This window comes from Xenopus tropicalis, chromosome 7 (assembly GCF_000004195.4).
Source record: "Xenopus tropicalis strain Nigerian chromosome 7, UCB_Xtro_10.0, whole genome shotgun sequence".
Lineage (NCBI taxonomy): Eukaryota > Metazoa > Chordata > Amphibia > Anura > Pipidae > Xenopus > Xenopus tropicalis.
This window is the reverse complement of record NC_030683.2, coordinates 41,620,169-41,637,828: the sequence shown is the minus strand read 5'-3', so window position 1 is coordinate 41,637,828 and position 17,660 is coordinate 41,620,169. Positions and strand designations below refer to the sequence as shown.

General features: G+C 37.9%; 1 protein-coding gene across 1 annotated transcript in view; it reads left to right on the top strand.

Annotated features, from left to right (window-relative positions):
* Nucleotides 1–8,048: 8,048 nt before the first annotated feature.
* npffr1.1 (neuropeptide FF receptor 1, gene 1) overlaps nt 8,049–17,660 on the top strand; it is a 103,667-nt gene continuing 94,055 nt past the window's right edge. Inside the window, exon 1 of the mRNA XM_004915786.4 lies at nt 8,049–8,646. Coding sequence (XP_004915843.2) covers nt 8,640–8,646 — 7 coding nt within the window. The 5' untranslated portion in view covers nt 8,049–8,639. The remainder of the gene's footprint in view (nt 8,647–17,660) is intronic.

The following is a 17,660-nucleotide window of genomic DNA, read 5'->3' as shown; positions in this document are numbered from 1 at the left end:
TTTCTGTTTACAGTTCTTGCTTTAAAGGTAAATACAGTGTAGAGCATTATTTTTATTAGATTTGTCTTCCACTTAATGCACTGTATTATGATCTAACTAATTATGTGTGTTGGATAAAACTTCACTGCTTATTATTGGTTACACACAAGCCCAGACAGATGATCTGTATATTCTGTCAAGCTCTGCAGGGGCTGCTGTAAGATGCCATAGACAGTCACTAGTTATGGGGCATGTGGGTTGGCTATAGGGGGTTCTGTGTATTAAAATGGGTGGTTCACCTTTAAGTTAACTTTTATTATGTTATAGAATGGCCAGTTCTTCGTAACTTTTCAACTGGTCTTCATTTTTTATAATTTTTTTTAATTATTTTCTTATTTTAGCTCTTTCCAGCTTTTAAACAGAGGTCATTGACACCATGAAGCAAGAAACTATTGCTCTTTGAGGCTAAAATTATTGTTATTTTTAATTACTTATCTTTCTATTAAGGTCCTCTCTTATTCATATTCTAGTTTCTCATTCATAGCACTTCCTGGGTGCTAGGGTAATTTGAACCTTAGCAACTATATAGCTGCTAAAATTCCAAACCAAATATAATAAAAAATAAAGACCAATTGCAAATTGTTTTTAGAACAGCACTTTCTACAACATGATAAAAATTAAATAAAATTCAAACTGCCAGAACCAAATTTGAAGCTCATCCCAGACATGCTATATAGCATGAGTGGGAACGAGCATATGTCTTTCTTCAATAGAGACATTATTAAAGATACATTTTTGTTCAGATACCACTTACATGTACATACACAGCAAAGTTATGATCTATAAAGGAGAAGAAATGGTAAAAACTAAGTAAGCTTTATCAGAAAGTCCTATGAAAATAAAGCCACAAACAAGCTGCATTGAGTCCTCTATCAAAAGAAACACAGATTTTCTTGCTTCAATTGCTGTGTCAGACTTCCTTCTCTCAGAAAAATCCTTCATGACATGGCACAAGTCTGCTCAGTTTGCTCCTTTCTTTGCCACCCTTCTCCTCCTCCCCCTCCCATCTCTTCTCTCTCCCCCTCCCTACTGTGCTGTAATCTGATCTACCAGCAGCTGGAGCTGCAGTGCAAAAGCTACTGAGACCAAACTAAAATGGAAGCCGTTATCATAAACAGAGGGAGCTTCTAGTGATGTTTACTCAGGTATGGTAAAGCTTTCTACAGAATAAATATAGCATTCTAGCTTGTACTATTGTGACTAATCTATTGCCAATAAAATTCCAAAATGCCTTTTCTTCTCCTTTAAGCTATATGTGCTATATGTGATTTTATATTAATTAAATAATAAAGGAAAGATTAACAAGGTGCATTGTCCCATTAAAGTAATATCCAACCATTATAAAAAAAAAATCAGGTAGAAGACTTGATACCTACCTGTCACATATAATGCTATGGTTGCATATGACTCATTGTTGCTGTTACTTGCAGCCTCCAGTACGGATATATATTTCCTAGGTTAATAAAACCGATGATTGACTTCATGGCCACCAGCAACATACATATTCCCAATTGTTATACATTGAAAATGCTTGGAATTAACTTTATGGTAACCTGACAGATGTGTTTATCAAATCGTAAGCAGGTCCATCATTAAAGGGGAACTGCCTTTATTTTTAAAGTAAATCACTATACTGCGGTGGATACTTAATAAATGTGTTAGACAGACTTTATTCTTTTTTTGTACTGTTGTTTAAATGTTCAACAATTTATCCGTGAGTTCCTGACTGTAAACAACACATTCTATGAGTCACTTACAGATTTCGCCTGCTGTAACTGGCACTTACAACATGAGTCAGCAATTGGCAATGCACAACATAGTTACGTTGATTGCAGTAGAAAACAAGTGATTGGATAATAAAGAACACTACTAAACCATTTATGTTTAAAAAATAATAAAAGCTATTTGTGAAAAAAAGAATAATTAAGCTCCTGCTACAATTCAGGTTTATGTTAAAATGAATGACAGTTCCATTTTGAATATACATATTGAAGCATTCTTTTTATATTAAAAAATGAAATTCTAAAACAATAAAATGTCTTAGACAAAAAATGAAGTGTGTCACTTGCTGTTTAACTGCAACAGTATTGGGTCCCCTGAAGTTGTTAAATTAGGGTAAAAAAGTAAAGGGATTCTATGTGTGCTGTGACCAGTGCAGTGTGGCAAAATATAAGCCCAACCACAATTATAAGCCACACCCACTGTTGTAATAAACCTTGCCCACCAACACTTTAAAAGCATTTTTAAAGCCATTTTGCTATTTCCATGTTTATTAACGGCAACTCTGTCCAACAACACAGCACACATAGCCTCAACATTCCCACCACAGCACCCCCTAACCCAACCAAACACTCCTAGGTAGAGCCGCGCCCCCCCATCCCCTAGTCACAGCACCCCTAACCTTACCACAGCAGCCCTCCACCACAGCACAGTCACACACATCACTGATTGCCTAATAAATATTAGTCTGCAAAATAAAATACACTAACTGAAACTTGTAAGGCCAGTGCCTCATTCTCAGATGCAATGTCTCCAGATGCAGGCACATCAATAGGCTTTTTTAAGTGTATAGGCGGATTCTCTGCTTGTGGATCCGCCCTGAGTGGCACTGGCCTTAGTTGTCACCAGCCCCAGATTTATAGTTTGGGTGCCCCAGGCCACCTTGTGTCACGCCCCTCCTTCATCCCCGCACATGCACAGTAGCTCATCTCCTTATGTCCGCCCCCCACCACTTCCCCACTGACCCACGTCGCTCGTGCTCCTCATCGTTTGGTCCCGGAGCACTGAGGAATTGACACACAGGAGAGTAAAAGAAATCTCCTGCTCACCTATTTCCCCAGTGCTCCCGGAAAAAACAAATGCGGTTGTATATGTATGTGTGTATATTTTACCTTTTAGGCTAGTTACACACAGGAATTGGAACACCCCAAAGCTCTAGCAATCGTATTGCTTTGAATTTGGCCACATGTTTAAATTATGACACTGCACATCTTATTGACTGGCCTGTGGCCCAAAACCTTTATGATATGGGAAGCCCAAGAAATAGAGATGTAGCCCCTTAGTTTCTCTTAACCAAAGTCCTCCTAAATGTACTGCTAAAAGCCAAATGACCTGGAACAGTTAAATATAGGTTGATGGGACCTTACATGACCTAGCACAGGAACAAATATGTGGCCAGCTTGGTCAGAAACAACCAAACTAGTCCAACATTTGGCCAGCTTTAGCAAATTATCAAACATGCATCTTCAAATTTCCACTCTCATTGGGAATTTATGGGAGCTTATGCTAACTAACTGCAAATTTTAAAGGTTAATTGTAAATTTAAAAATCCTGACGACAAATTGCCAACAGTTTTCCTACCTTTATACCTCCCCTGGAGTATCGACAAATATAAAATAGTAATTACATGTGACCGCTGAGCTGTGTAATGATATCCTATAAGTAAAAGAAATCAATGGGCAATCTATTTTTGTAAAACAGCTCATTGTTAGGAAATACTCAGAGGAGCGAAGATGGAACAATAAGGGACAGACATTATTTGCATACTGTAAATTTACCTCTGCTTCTGATTCATGGTCCTGTGCTCCCGTGAGGATATTGTGAAAGTACACAGTGTTGCATTTAGCACCAAGGGATTCAATTAAAATTATGGTGCTTCATAATCAGTACATTAGTACAATATATTGTCTCATTCACACTGTAAGGACTTCTGGGAACTCCCCTTTATTTAGTTTTGTTCTACATATCTCTTTCCATGTAATGTTATCAATTAACAAGGAATGCTATATGTTATGTACATACAGCACGAAACACTCTGCTTTCTAATAACTCAACAGAAAATTAAGCAGATCATGTAGTTAGGTGCATTAGCACATACAAACTTGTGAGGCTCATTTACAACCATAAGTGCAGTGGTTCAAACACAAATTGTTATGTTTGTGCCCACAATGTAGTGTTTTTGTTCCTGGAAATTCTGCATAATTGCAACTGCAATTGAATGGTCGTATATGTGTATAAAGTGTTTAGTCTTGAATGCTTTAGAACTCCTTTAGACACACAAAACCCTTACAACTGATTTTAATACTCCTGATTTCGCTTCTAGTGAAGTAGGAATTACTAAAATCACAACCACTGTGCTCCCTGAGTTGGTAGAGGGGATATCCAGTCCACTGTTTCCCACTTGACAAAAAGGTAAAGGACTACAGCTACTGTTATGCAATAACCCCTGATAATATGCAATAGAGTGGCAGGTGAGGTAGTTCAGTATTATTTAGGTGGGCTACACTGCTATAGAAGAAATATATCACCTTAACTATTTGGTTACAGGATATAGTGCCAGGCCAACAAGTAAGGGTGTCCAAGGCAATTATCTGCCCCAAGCACCATCTAACCAATAAACAATTGAAAATAGGATATAAAATAGTGGCTACAGTAGTGCAGGAGCATCTGGGTGAAGCATCACTGCTATGGAAAAAATATCACTTTGCATCACTTGGAAAGGGTCAGTGCTGAGTCAACAGGCAAGGACTCCCAAGGTAATCTTTCACCCCATACCCCACTTATCCCACACCCCTCCACTCAGCAATTTGCACAACAATTCCCCCCCCCCCCCCCCCCCGCTCGCTGATATGCTGCCACTGGTGCCTCGCTGCACTGATTGCAGGAGTTACAGAAGGGCCAGAACTAGGGGCAGTCAGACAAAAATGGTAAGTACATAGTGCCCATACTTGTTTCTGCCCTGACAGGAGGCAAGAAGAGAATAGAATAGTCAAGGAGTGGTATCTTATGAGAGGATGTGTTTTAACATCATATAATTCTATCTATACCAGTGCAATTAATTAAGTGCAAATTAATTTGAGTAATAATAAAGAGCCAGTTTTATTACATAAAATTATATAATTATTGGCTCACTTTCTAGTTATTTAGAAATCTCTTCTGCTAGCAACTTTATTTATGGGAAAACAACTTACAGATAACATGTAAAATCCCTTATAGTGGGAATGTTATATAAATCTGGAAAGAATATGTTTTTCATTTCACTTATATGACTTTCCCTTTGAAATGATGAAACAATGGGTAAAAAAGACTGCGTATTTCTTTAAGCAGATCAATAAAAGCATCTGAAAAAGCTCTGCATGATGAATGAACAGATTGGGGGCAGATCCTCAGAATGATGGATGTTCCAACACTTGGAAAAAATAGCCTGAGGAGTTAAACAAAGGGGCTTGATGTCTGTCATATCCTGACTGTACAAAGAGAATCTATTTCACTGTACAACTGTATGTGCTCATACCATAGACCTCAGCATTGTAAGAACTGAACTCAACACATACACTTTCTTGTACAGTTCTGTTCTGGCTGCCTGAGCTGCCTTCCAGTTATTTTCCCTAGTAATAGGCTCTGAACAACAAAACTTTAATATAAACTTCTGAAAACTCTTCTGCTGCAAAACCTTGTCATAGAAAAGAATGGATACTGACATTTGAATTTACTGTATATGTCTTGGTCACTAGATTGCGTTCAGATGTGCTTGGAGAAAGACAGAGATCTTCTGAAGATAAAGCGACAATTGTCAATTACTGTGATCTCAAGCCATCCTTTTCCCTTACATTTTTGGTATATGTTGGGAAATTAGAGGGTGGTTTATATCTAGTATAAGTAAATCTAAAGTAACTGGATTGCTAAGTAACCATTAAAGATGTTTCACTTCTCATCCAAGCAGCTTTTTAAGTTCAAGGTTGGTTGGGACAGGGGGGCTGCAAGCAGAATACAGTACTACATTTGCACTATACAAGCATCCTAGTACCCCACCACACACAAATTTTCTCAATGCACAATCAATACAGTGGTACCGGGATTTTTAAGGGGCACACTGGGCCCGATGGAAGTGACAATTAAATGTTTTCGTTAGTTGCCAGGGGGTGTTGCCCCTGATGCAATTGCACAGTTACAGGGAATTTGTTTTGCCAGGCATGGATTCACAGTGAAATTCCGCTTCTTGGCGTGAAAATTCGGCGTGGAAAAATTCCTCGAGGGCCAAAAAAAGTCGTGGACACGTCAAATTAGGTGCAGGCGCGTCAAATTAGGCATGGTCACGTCAAAATGCTTTTTTTGTCCTTTGCCGAATTTTTCACCGAAGCAAAAGGGACAGATTTGCTTATCACTAGATGTAACTTTCAGCGTTCGGCAAGAGAATGGCATGTGTGCCCTACCATCTAGATTGGTGGTAGCTCCAGGGTTTCTTTTTTTTAGCAAACAAAGATGAGATGAGCTTAAATCGAAACAAAAGGCAAGAGAAAGGCAGCAGAGCAGACACAACTATATGATAGTAGCTTTAACAAATAGAATTTTGCATGCAACAATTGACTATGGCCAATTTTACAGACCAGCAATCGAGCTTGCGGTAACTAATGACCCGTTTTGGATTGTCCATGCCTTTTATAGCAATGTACATAAGCTGACCTGCCGGGTGCTGTGTGAACAAGTGGAATAAGGCATTGAGTTCCCAGCTCAGTCTAGGCATCCGGTTTACAGTTTGTGCCACATGGTACCTGTGCCCCTGTACTGATCCACTGAATTGCACTTCTGCCATAGACTTGGTCACCCAGCTTTCTTAAAGCTAATGAGGATAGAAAGCAGCCCATGGGCTCTCTTGTGTTCAGCACTGAAAAGCAAGGAAGCAGAACCCTGACATGAACAAGAATGAATATATTTTATAGGCAACAGGTTTTTATAAGAAATATTTATTGGGAAGAAAATTTCTATATATAAGTTTAGGTAAAACGTATTGGGGCAAAATAGTCCTTTTAAGTTTAAATAATGTTGTAACTGATTTTTTAGTAGACTTAAAGGACAAGCAAAGGTTAATATAAATTAAAAGTAAGTCTAAAGGCATTCTTTTTAAGTACTTACTGCATATCTAAATTCCCAGATCCCTGCTTGCTTCTCTGAGATATGGCCTACAGCAGTGTGAAGACTACAGTGACATCACTGAAATCTCTCTCCCCTTCCTGTAGGCTGCAATGCACATGTGTGTAACTTGATCCTGTCTCCTGTTCTGAGCTACACATGCCCACCAGCCAATAAGAAGCGGATCTGCCAGATGGGGGGGGAATGAAACACATGTGCAGTATGAAGCAAGGAGGGAAAGGAAGGGAGAATACCTTTTTAAAGATGGCTGCCTGTTCAAGAAAACAGATAGAAAATGTGAAGTAAGTGTGATTGAGTAAATATTTGATTAGGTAAGCCAAAAATGTGGCGTTTTTACTAAACAATAGGAGGACAAATGGGTAGTATGCTTTTTAAATTTTGACTTGCATTCTCCTTTAAGGTATGAAGATCAAAATTACAGAAATATCCCTTATAAAGAAATCCCCAGGTCCCAAGCATTCTGAATAACAGGTTTCATATCTGTATAAACTTTTCTAGTGAAAGAGCTGATGATGCCTCCATCCCTTGTTATGGGAAAAAATGTCCAAGCTACCTATTTATTAGAATAGCCCAATTATTAAATTGTAATTGAATGTATGACCATTGCTTCATACTGAAGATTATTTACATTGTGGTCACATGTAAAAAAGTGTTTCCATAAAAATTAAATAGCCCTAAACAAACATTAAAAAGATAATACCATGTACTAATAAGTGTTATCTTAACTCTGCTTTCAGGTTAATGTATTGATTCAGAAAATAAACTTAATCAACGTACATGTATTAGAATCTGCTACTGGAACACTTTACATTAAATAGACATGACATTGAAAGAGACTGGGAAGTGAATTGATAATTCCTATTGATTTGGCTTAGAGAGAACAACTGTAAGATAGGTGCAGCCAGGAATGGGGTTAGAATCCAAGACCCCATTCACCCATTGACACAGTTATTGATAATGAGCCAGCTCATCTGTGAGATGAGGATTTGCACTATAATGTTATGGGTCTTCCTCTTGTATCCATAGCAATGGATGTGTGGAGGGATGGTGAGGGAATCAGTCTGCAGACCCCACTCTTCTAGAGAAAGTAGCTCAGTCTGCTGCTGGTGAGTCACACAGATGCTATTGAGGCAGCCCAGACACTTGGCTGTGAATGAGAAGGCGCAAGCACATCATCACTGACTGAACCTGCTGGCTCCAATGCTCATGCACCATGAAGAATGAACTAATTCTCTAAATATTTGCTTTTCTTAGAGATTGTGGCTACCCTCGATCCCTGATCCCAATGATACCATTTATTGCAAGACTCCTGAGCAGCAGCAAGCATTCAGCTTTCTTCTGCAGTGTTCACTTGTAGCAGTTTTGCATTTTGCTGTTTCCTGCACAAACTTTCAAGGAGCTTTTCAAGGCAATGTTCGGACTTCTTTTTCTTTGAAGCAGGGGCAGGAACATATGTTGCCTCTGGGATGTCAGATCACTTCATGCAGTGGGATGTGGACAACTGGCATTGGCATTGCAGTCTGCATCCACTTTCCTAGATCGGTGCAATCGCGGAAGCTGCTGCAGCTGCTGGAGGACTGAGACTACATTGCGCCCACAAGTGAATTTACTTCTCCCCATTGGAAAGAGCTTGGGGACGGAACCTGCCCTCTGCTGGCTTGACCGTCGCAATGGAAGGTGAGTAACCAACTATTTATCAAATAATTTTACTACACCCATAAGGTGTCACATACAGTAGGAGTCGGAACAGCTGTCTGCCGCTTGTATCCCAAGTCCTTGCACTTCACCCCCAGAAAATAATTTTGAGGATTTATTACAGAAAAACACCCACATACAGTATTGGTTTGTGTATTAACTTGTTCTTTCTTTATAATACTTTGTCAAAAATATCGTGTAGTTGTGTCCTAAACCAAAAAAAGAATGGCTTTAGCTTTCTGTCTGTGCCGATTCCCGAGCAGGACGTGTGTTTTTCCGCGCCATTCGGTCGGCTGGATCTCCGCACAGAACGCCCGACGCTACATTGGCCCCGGGTTGTTTTGCCTGTACGCTTTCCCTCACACAACTTCATAGATTTAATTGTTTGTTTCTTCAGTTAGAATGATCAAACACGACAGGTTTCTGCTAAATATCATCCAGCCACAGCAGCTGAATACCAATATGCAGTGAGGGTGTCCTCTATACCCAGCTTGCTGCAGTTCCACCTCAGCCAGAGACTTGTGCATATAACCTGTACTTGTTTGAGTTTTATACCCTCTTGTTACTGTAATGATTGGCTGGCTTTGGGAAAATGATATTCATGTAACTGTGCATTAAAACACATAATGTATAATATGGATAGGCTCTACACTACACACACCATGACAGTGATGGAAAACATCTGACAAAAAGCTGTTGATATATAGCCCTAGCTTGCTTATTGAATATCACTTAGATGTATGTCACAGGGATAAATAGCTGCCCCCACTAACAGGTAGGTTTATTGCTTTCTGTGGGACAATTAGCTTATTATGTCCTGATATGAAATATTAGCTGCTTGTGAACTCCCTGTGTGATATTAGCCTTAGCCTAATGGCATGCATTAGGTTAGATAGAGATAAGTGAATAAAGTGAATAATTCTGGTGCAGCCAATACTGTTGTTTAAAAAAAAGCATGCATTTCCATTAAATACTGTGAATGGTTTATAAGTCTGTGTGTGTGTGTGTCACTTTGCATCAGGTTAAACCTAATACCATTGTATATGTATTGCTGATAATATGGTGCCATTGGCTTTATCCAGAGACATACTGCAGCAACCAGAAACCCCAAAAATGACACCCATTAAAATCTTGAAGATTTGGCAGTTAGACATACATGCCAACTGTTTTGGCAACTTTATGTCTCAAAAAGTGGATACCTGAACAGTCTTCTAATTAGACTACCAAGAACTAACTAATGGTTGTGTTAGATGGGAAAATCACTAAAACCTATAAGGACAACTGTATTTACAACCCCAAGTGCACATGAGGCTGCACTGAAATTGACTCTGGGTTTTGACACTATACCTGCATCCAAACACACTCCTGGCACTTTTGCATAGCAGAGCTAGCACCATTGCAAATGCGCCTATTTTTTTCCACCTTACATTTTATTGAAATGTAAAGAGGATTGTTACAAAAGGCAATAGTAAATGGTACATATCATGTAGTAGGTACAGAGTTTACACATTTGGTTCATTAATATATCTATAGTCCAATTACGCTTCTGTTACATTTACAAGGTTGTTGTTACAGTTGAGAGTGCAAAGTGCACCTATTGTCACTGGGAAACCCTGGAGATGCCCCCACCCTTGGCATGATGGTCATTCTAGGTTTATCTCAGCAAGCTTAATCAGTAGCAATCAACAGACTTGTGCCATAAGAACCACACTCTTTAATGTTCTGGAAATAACCCCCATTTAAAGAAATTTTATCACAACTTGTGGCATAGGCAGCCTGGTGCATGGCAGCAATTACATTCTGTGGGAAAATATTACATTGTGGGGCAAAACAACATGGCAAATTGGGTATGAACACTGTACATTGCAAACCCATAGATGACTCTTTAAATGTCCATATTGCCTTTGTTGTGGTATCTCCAAGTATCCATCTAAAAAGAGATGGATATTTTGGTGCACAATGATGAGGAAAAACTCTCTAGAATTCAAGTGTAATTGCAGCCATCAGGAGGAGATGCACCTTGTGCAATTGCACCTGATACGCCAATATACATGCAGTTGTGCTTCTATGTAAATGCCACACATTGCACTCAATTTTCAAGTAAGGCAAACTGAAGACTTCATCTTATCTGGTTTTCAGCATCTGTGCATGATTCTTAAGACGCAAGTACCATACAATTGTTGATACTGACTGCTGTGGGAATCCTTGAGCTACTACCATAGAATCAATAGGAGGAACAGGCAAAGTGTCCCTGAGCACAACAATGTAGACGTTGAAGGAATGGCTGTGAATACAGTCAAAACCATAATTACTTCTACTTCATAACCCAGTGCAGACCATAGAGTTTAGATTATCAGGAGCAGGTTGCTAAGATTAGGGTATAGTATTTTGCTGCACAGCTACAGGTGAGCAAGTGTGTGCATATGTCTCATATCTGTTAATTAAAATAAACAGCCTTTAATCACTTCCTTTGCCCCACGGATGAGAAGAGCAGGGTTTAGCAGTCTATTTCTTAACTTTCTGCTTTTCTTTCCAACCTAATTATAAGGCAGTGGAGCAGGAAATGTTAATTAAATTTGGGATCATGAAAAATGTTCCCTATAAGTCGAGTGCTTGTGCATACAAACATAAATTGTAAGACTGCAGTGCACACAACAGGTTCTTCCATTTGCCATTAAAGCAACACTTGCACAATAAAATGTGTAAATATTTCAAAACCTAAAAAATGGATACCAAGTTCAAATTGTCATCAACAGCACTAAACAATACTTTTTTTAGATTTCCAGTCTAACAAGATACTGGAGGCAAGAGAGGACACAAAGGGATGCAAGTATGGAGGAGCATTCAAAAGAAAAGACTCTTAAAGGATACAACTAGCCACATTGTCAACTTATCTAATAAGGTATTAACAACTGATGAGAATTAGGAATTAATAAGGGTTTAAAATTCGCTCCATGCAGTGGTCCTAATAAATTTAAAGTTTTTATAGATCTACAGAAGTTTATCCAGGAATTAACTATTTTACAAACCATGGATGAATCAACAGAAAAGCAAACATGAAATACAGATGTTATCATAAAAAGATTTAAGAAATGTAATAAAAGTATTTTTTCCTTAAGCATTCGCAAGGGAAGTATGTCAAAGTGTTATATAAGTTGGTACAGGAAGATTTTAATAATATTCTAGATGGGCCCACTAGGATTAGTAATAATTTGGAAAAAGAAAGGGAAGCCATACAAAGTTTGATAAAGGAAGATACCGTTATCATAAAACAAGCAAATAAGGAAGGAGGCATTGTTATGCAACAAAAGGAAGACCACATTAAGAAAAAGGCCATGTGACAGTTGGGGGATAAACACACATATATGAGGTTAGATGATCATGCCAATAAATTCAGTAATTATTTGTATAGGAGTGACCCTAGAATAGTATTTTACTACCATTTGCCCACAATTAATAAGAATTAAGTCAATCAACCGGGTAGGCCTATAATCTCCGGGACTGACTCATTAGCTAGTAATCTTTCAGAGTTTGTTGATTTTTATTTATAGAATATAGGGATAAAGCAAGCCTCATGTTCAGGATGCTACTGATCTATTATTAAGTTAAGTAATATTACATACTGAAGAAAAGGGATTATTTATGGGTCACCTGTGATGTATCCTCCTTATATACACAAGCATCTCACATGAAATGGGCATAGCACCTATATGTAATAAATTAAGAGCAGAAAGTGAACTTTCTACTTCATTGCAGGAATTTTTGAATTAATCATTTTATTTACAGTTAAAAGGCACATCGATGGGCAGTAAGTTCGTTCCACCATATGCACCACATTAACCACATTAACTACTTGGAAGTCAAACTCTTAGGGACACATTCATGAAAACACGAGTTTGAATCCCGAATAGGACAAATTCGGATTGGATACAGTAATTTCTTAAGATCATGAATATGCTTACGAAAAAATTGTATTAGTCACGGTAATATCTTATTGGTGTACCAAACGATCGTAAAATGCAGGAAAACCTTTCCGACTTTGATCCTTCTGTGCATGATTTTGGAAGCCTCCCATCAATGGCACTGTGCAGCTCCAACCTGGCCCAAGGAAAGTCTCCCATAGGGCTCAATGGCACTCTGCAGCTCCAACCTGGCCCAAGGAAAGTCTCCCATAGGGCTCAATGGCACTCTGCAGCTCCAACCTGGCCCAAGGAAAGTCTCCCATAGGGCTCAATGGCACTCTGCAGCTCCAACCTTTGCCAAGGAAAGTCTCCCATAGGGCTCAATGGCACTCTGCAGCTCCAACCCGGCCCAAGGAAAGTCTCCCATAGGAATCAATGGCACCCTGCAGCTCCAACCCGGCCCAAGGAAAGTCTCCCATAGGAATCAATGGCACTCTGCAGCTCCAACCTGGCCCAAGGAAAGTCACGATAACGAAGCTTGAATGAATCTGAAACTTTCGTACTCAGTGCGACAATCCGATTTTGTCGCACAAATTTTGTGGCAAAGTACGTTAAAGTCACGAAAGCAACGAAAAAGTCGTGCAAGGTGCGAAAAAGTTGCGAAAAATATGCTCAGAGCGTTCATGAATTAGTAAATCTCCCCCATAGTGTTGGAAGGCAAACTTGACAGCAAGCTCTTTAAAAAACCAACTGATAGGGATGGTTTGTTACAAGAGTGGACACCATATCAACTATATACGCAACACTTCTAAATAGCAATTTTGAGGGGCAAAAAGAAACTGCTCTAAAGAAAGTGATTTTGAGAGTGAGTGTTTTTAAAAAAGGTTACCATTACAACTGGATACATTGGCACTTAATAACAGCAGACCTAATATTGCGATGTGAACCTGCTTTAAAAAGTCTGCTTTAAAAAGACACGCACTCCTAAAGATATTTTGGCCCATCCAGAAGTTGGGCAAGAAAGAATGATACACACAATCCTTTTGGTATAAAGGGAACTTTTAGATGTGAATGTAAGCGGTGTGTAGCATGTCCATATGTCTTACCTAAAAAAGGCATTGGAAGTGGTATCCTATAAATAGATAATGTTATGTGTGCCTCTATTTATGTAGTGTATTTGATTGTTTTCTCATGCAATATATTTTATGTAGGTAGAACCAAAAGAGCAGTAGGTTTCAGAATTGGTGAACATATATGCAATATTAGAGCTGGTAAAATGAACTGTAGTGTCCCACATCATTATAAAGAAACACTATGGGGATCCTGCTGGCACTGTGTTTGTAGGATTAGAACAAATACCGGGTAACATAAAGGGAGGAGACCGACTAATTTTTAAATTACAGCACTACCATTTTACCTTGTGTTTTTGCATATTTTAAAATGATGGATATTGCAAAGTTTCTTGAAATTGTTTACTTTTCAAAATGCTTAAGTTTTTGTTGGGGTGGAGTTCACCTTCAACGATCGCACTTCCTTTTCTTAATCCCTGTGTTTGGTAGAAAGGGTACCAATATTATGTTTTTTTTATCATATTTAGTAATAGAACTTTTTTTTTCTAGTTTATATGATATTATTACTAGAGCACAGAACAGAAAATAAACTTTCTTGTTCAGCATATAGAAATTTGCCATTAATCCTCCTCTAGAAATGACTGGAAATGTATTTAAGTCTGATGACTGTATTCAACAAAACTCAGGTAAAGCTTTTTGAAAGCAGTGAATAATCCTGCCTATATACGTGATGGGGGCAGATCTGCTGCACAGCCATAAGCACAGTCAATTAGCAATCAGGGTATTATATGAATGTTCCAGCACATTAAAATGCACTTATTGTGGTAAGCATTACTCCCACAGAACCTTAGAGTTTATGCAAACCCTACAATCATTGCAACTTTACAATGTAAATTAATTAGAAAAATGGTTTTGAAGTTATTTGTAAGCATAATTTCAGTAGAAAGCAGTATTTGTTTAACCCCTTTCTGTTCTCTGGGTGTGACAAGGCAGCAGAAGGTATATTAGTTAGCTGGCTTCTGCGACATTGTTTCTAGAGATAGACCTGACAGGAAGGGAAAGACAGACACAGCTTTCAGTTGTCATTCAATTCACAAACTGAAGTTTTGTAAGTCATGTATATTGGAGTTATGCACATGTTAGCAGTGTGCCCCAATATAGCGCATGACCCCAAGGATCAGATTGTGCAGCTCTGCTTTTCCTTGCATGTTCAAAAAACTAAGTTAGGTGGTAACTACCACCTAATATTCTGCCTTCATAGGAAAGAAATTCCACAACATTTTTTGAATTTATAATAAAGAACACAATTGCATGTTTGTTTTGCATTTTTAGATCTCAGGAATGGCCCTGAGTTCTATAGTAGAAATTGCCCTTGAAATTTCAATGCAGTTACATTAATTGTATGTTTATATTATGCACATTAAAGAGGATGTTCTTCTGCAGACCTTTCTGTGGTTTGATATGGTTCAGGTGCTATAAGTCATCCTTCCCCATCATACTTCTGGAGTATATACCATGCTTTAACTATATTAGCTATTATCTGACATTTATTTGCCAAGTCTTTTGAATTATTCAAGTAATTAGAAAGTCATCAACCTTTTTTTACTCTACATATCTTTTGGTGGGCATTGTAAAAACAAAGTCATTCTTGGCCTACAGTCATTTACCAGTATATACTACACACACATTGGCTGCTATGTGTACCTATACCTGGTAATATATTGCCCTCTTTGGATTTTCTTCAAAAATTGATCTTTTACTTTCAGCATTAATTCAAATCTGTATCAGTACATAAAACTTACATGTGCCTTGGAAGTTTGGGTCATAAAGATAAGTATAGAACTGCTATCAATTGCAAGGGGAGTACAGTGTAGCAAGACAAGTACCTTAAACAGTAAGTAAATTGAATGGATGGAGGTAGGGAGTTACAAGGGTGAAGGCAATCCAGTTGATATTGCATAGGGGAAGCCCAGTGGGATAAAGAATTTAGTTTGACTGCAAGAAGGTTGTCAAGTCCAATTTAACCCAGGGGCCCTGAAATTTTTAAACGTGATGGGAGAGCCTCTGGTTTCATATGTTAATTTGTAGAGGGGGTCACAGTATTAAGTAATTGAAGCCAAGCCTTAATAGAGGGCAGAGAGGTGCCCATTCAGTGCATAGCATTGGATGGATTTGGATTTGTGAACGTGTTTGAAATCATTATTGCTTAAGAGCATGTGTGCTGCATTTGGTCAACTTTTTATAGATTGCAAGTAATAACCCAAAATTTGTAACTTTTGATTTTTTTGGTTATTCTTAAAAAATGTGAAAGGATAAACCTGGCATGGTATATCTATTGATTTGTATGACAAGGACAAATGCAAAGTTCATTTTTTTGTCCTATATGTTGGATTATGTCCCCTTAGTTGGTTGTACAAAGGAGGTTATGGAATCACACAAAGAATCATTAGAGTAAAAGTAAAATATAAATGAAAGCACCACTAACTTTTTCTAGTATGTGCAAGTGATGCATTGTCAAGTGTTTATAATTAAATGTTTATGGTCAAAATCACTTAGTTCTATGCCAAATCTCAACCATATCCCCCTCCAGTTTGAAAGACAGATACTAGGCAATATATTTAAATGTAGAAAATCAGAGATGATTTTTCTGTATCCTTATACTTTGCTGTCTCTTAAAAAGCAAAATGAAAGAGAAACCATAGTACAGGTGTGGGATCTTTTATCCATAATGCTTGGAATGTGTGGTCCAGGTAAGGGATCTTTTTCGCTAGGATCAAGTGCAAGTTGCCACTTTATTATTACAGAGGAAATAAAAAAATGAAAAGATTAGAATTATTTGCTTAAAATGGATTCTGTGGGAGATGGGACTCTGTGGGAGATGGCCTTCCTCCAGTTTGAGGTGTCTGTATAGGGGGTCATATACATTTTCATTTTACAACAATATAAACAATAACCATAAATTTCAATTACAATCATAAATAAGTAAAATACTGGAAAGATTTGCAAATTGGCAACCTACAGAGGCTTGGCAGAGGCAATGTATGAATCAATCATTTTCAAGCGGCTATTTTAATCATTTCACTAGGGGCTTTAAGCACATTGGAACATACTGAGAAGCTTGGCAGCAAACATGCTGAAATAGTCCAGAAACACATCAAAATATGTCAAAATAAATAACTGAAATTTATTCTTACTGTAGCAGAATTCTTGAGACAAAATGGCTAAATTATTTCATAGATGCTTGTACAATGAGAGCACCCAAGGAGTGACCATGCCTTTCTTCTGGGAATAAATATCCACAAACCTATCCTTCCTTAGTTATTTTAACTATGGCTTTAAATCTACATTGATGTAAATATTGATAGAGAGGTACTGATTAATCCTCCCATGTTTGTGTTTGCTGTTTTCAGGCCAAGTATGAGTTTTCAGAATGAGAATGTAGGGTTTTTCACATGATTTTCCACTACAATAGACATCCCTTGCCCTTAACAGCAGTTTGCAATAAACAAGTAAAGGTACTAACTGGTTATAGGGTTTGGGTAAAAAGCCATAATGAGAGCACGAATCAGAAAAAAAAGAGATCTAGTGTTATTCAGTTACTCTGTATTGATTTTACTGGCAGCAATAAAAAATATGTTATTATAATATGAACAATTCATATTTTGTCTTGCTTCTGAGTATCTACGGAAGAGTACAGAAGGGCACTGATTAATTATGACTTTTAAAATAAAAAATTTGGCTTTTATACTCGTAATTATGACTTTAAAAAGTCAAAATTTTGACTTTTAATCTCATAATTATGATTTTATAACAGCAGGTTTTGTACAAAAAAAAATCTAAATCTTCCTACCACAAGATTCTGTTGTTGAGTTTAAAGGAGAAGGAAAGGTAAAAACTAAGTAAGCTTTATCAGAAAGATCTATATAAATTAAGCCATAAGCACTCACATCTATCAAAAGAAACACAGGATTTCTTGTCTCCTTTTTTTGAAACATGTTCTTCGGTATCAGACTTCCTCTCTTTT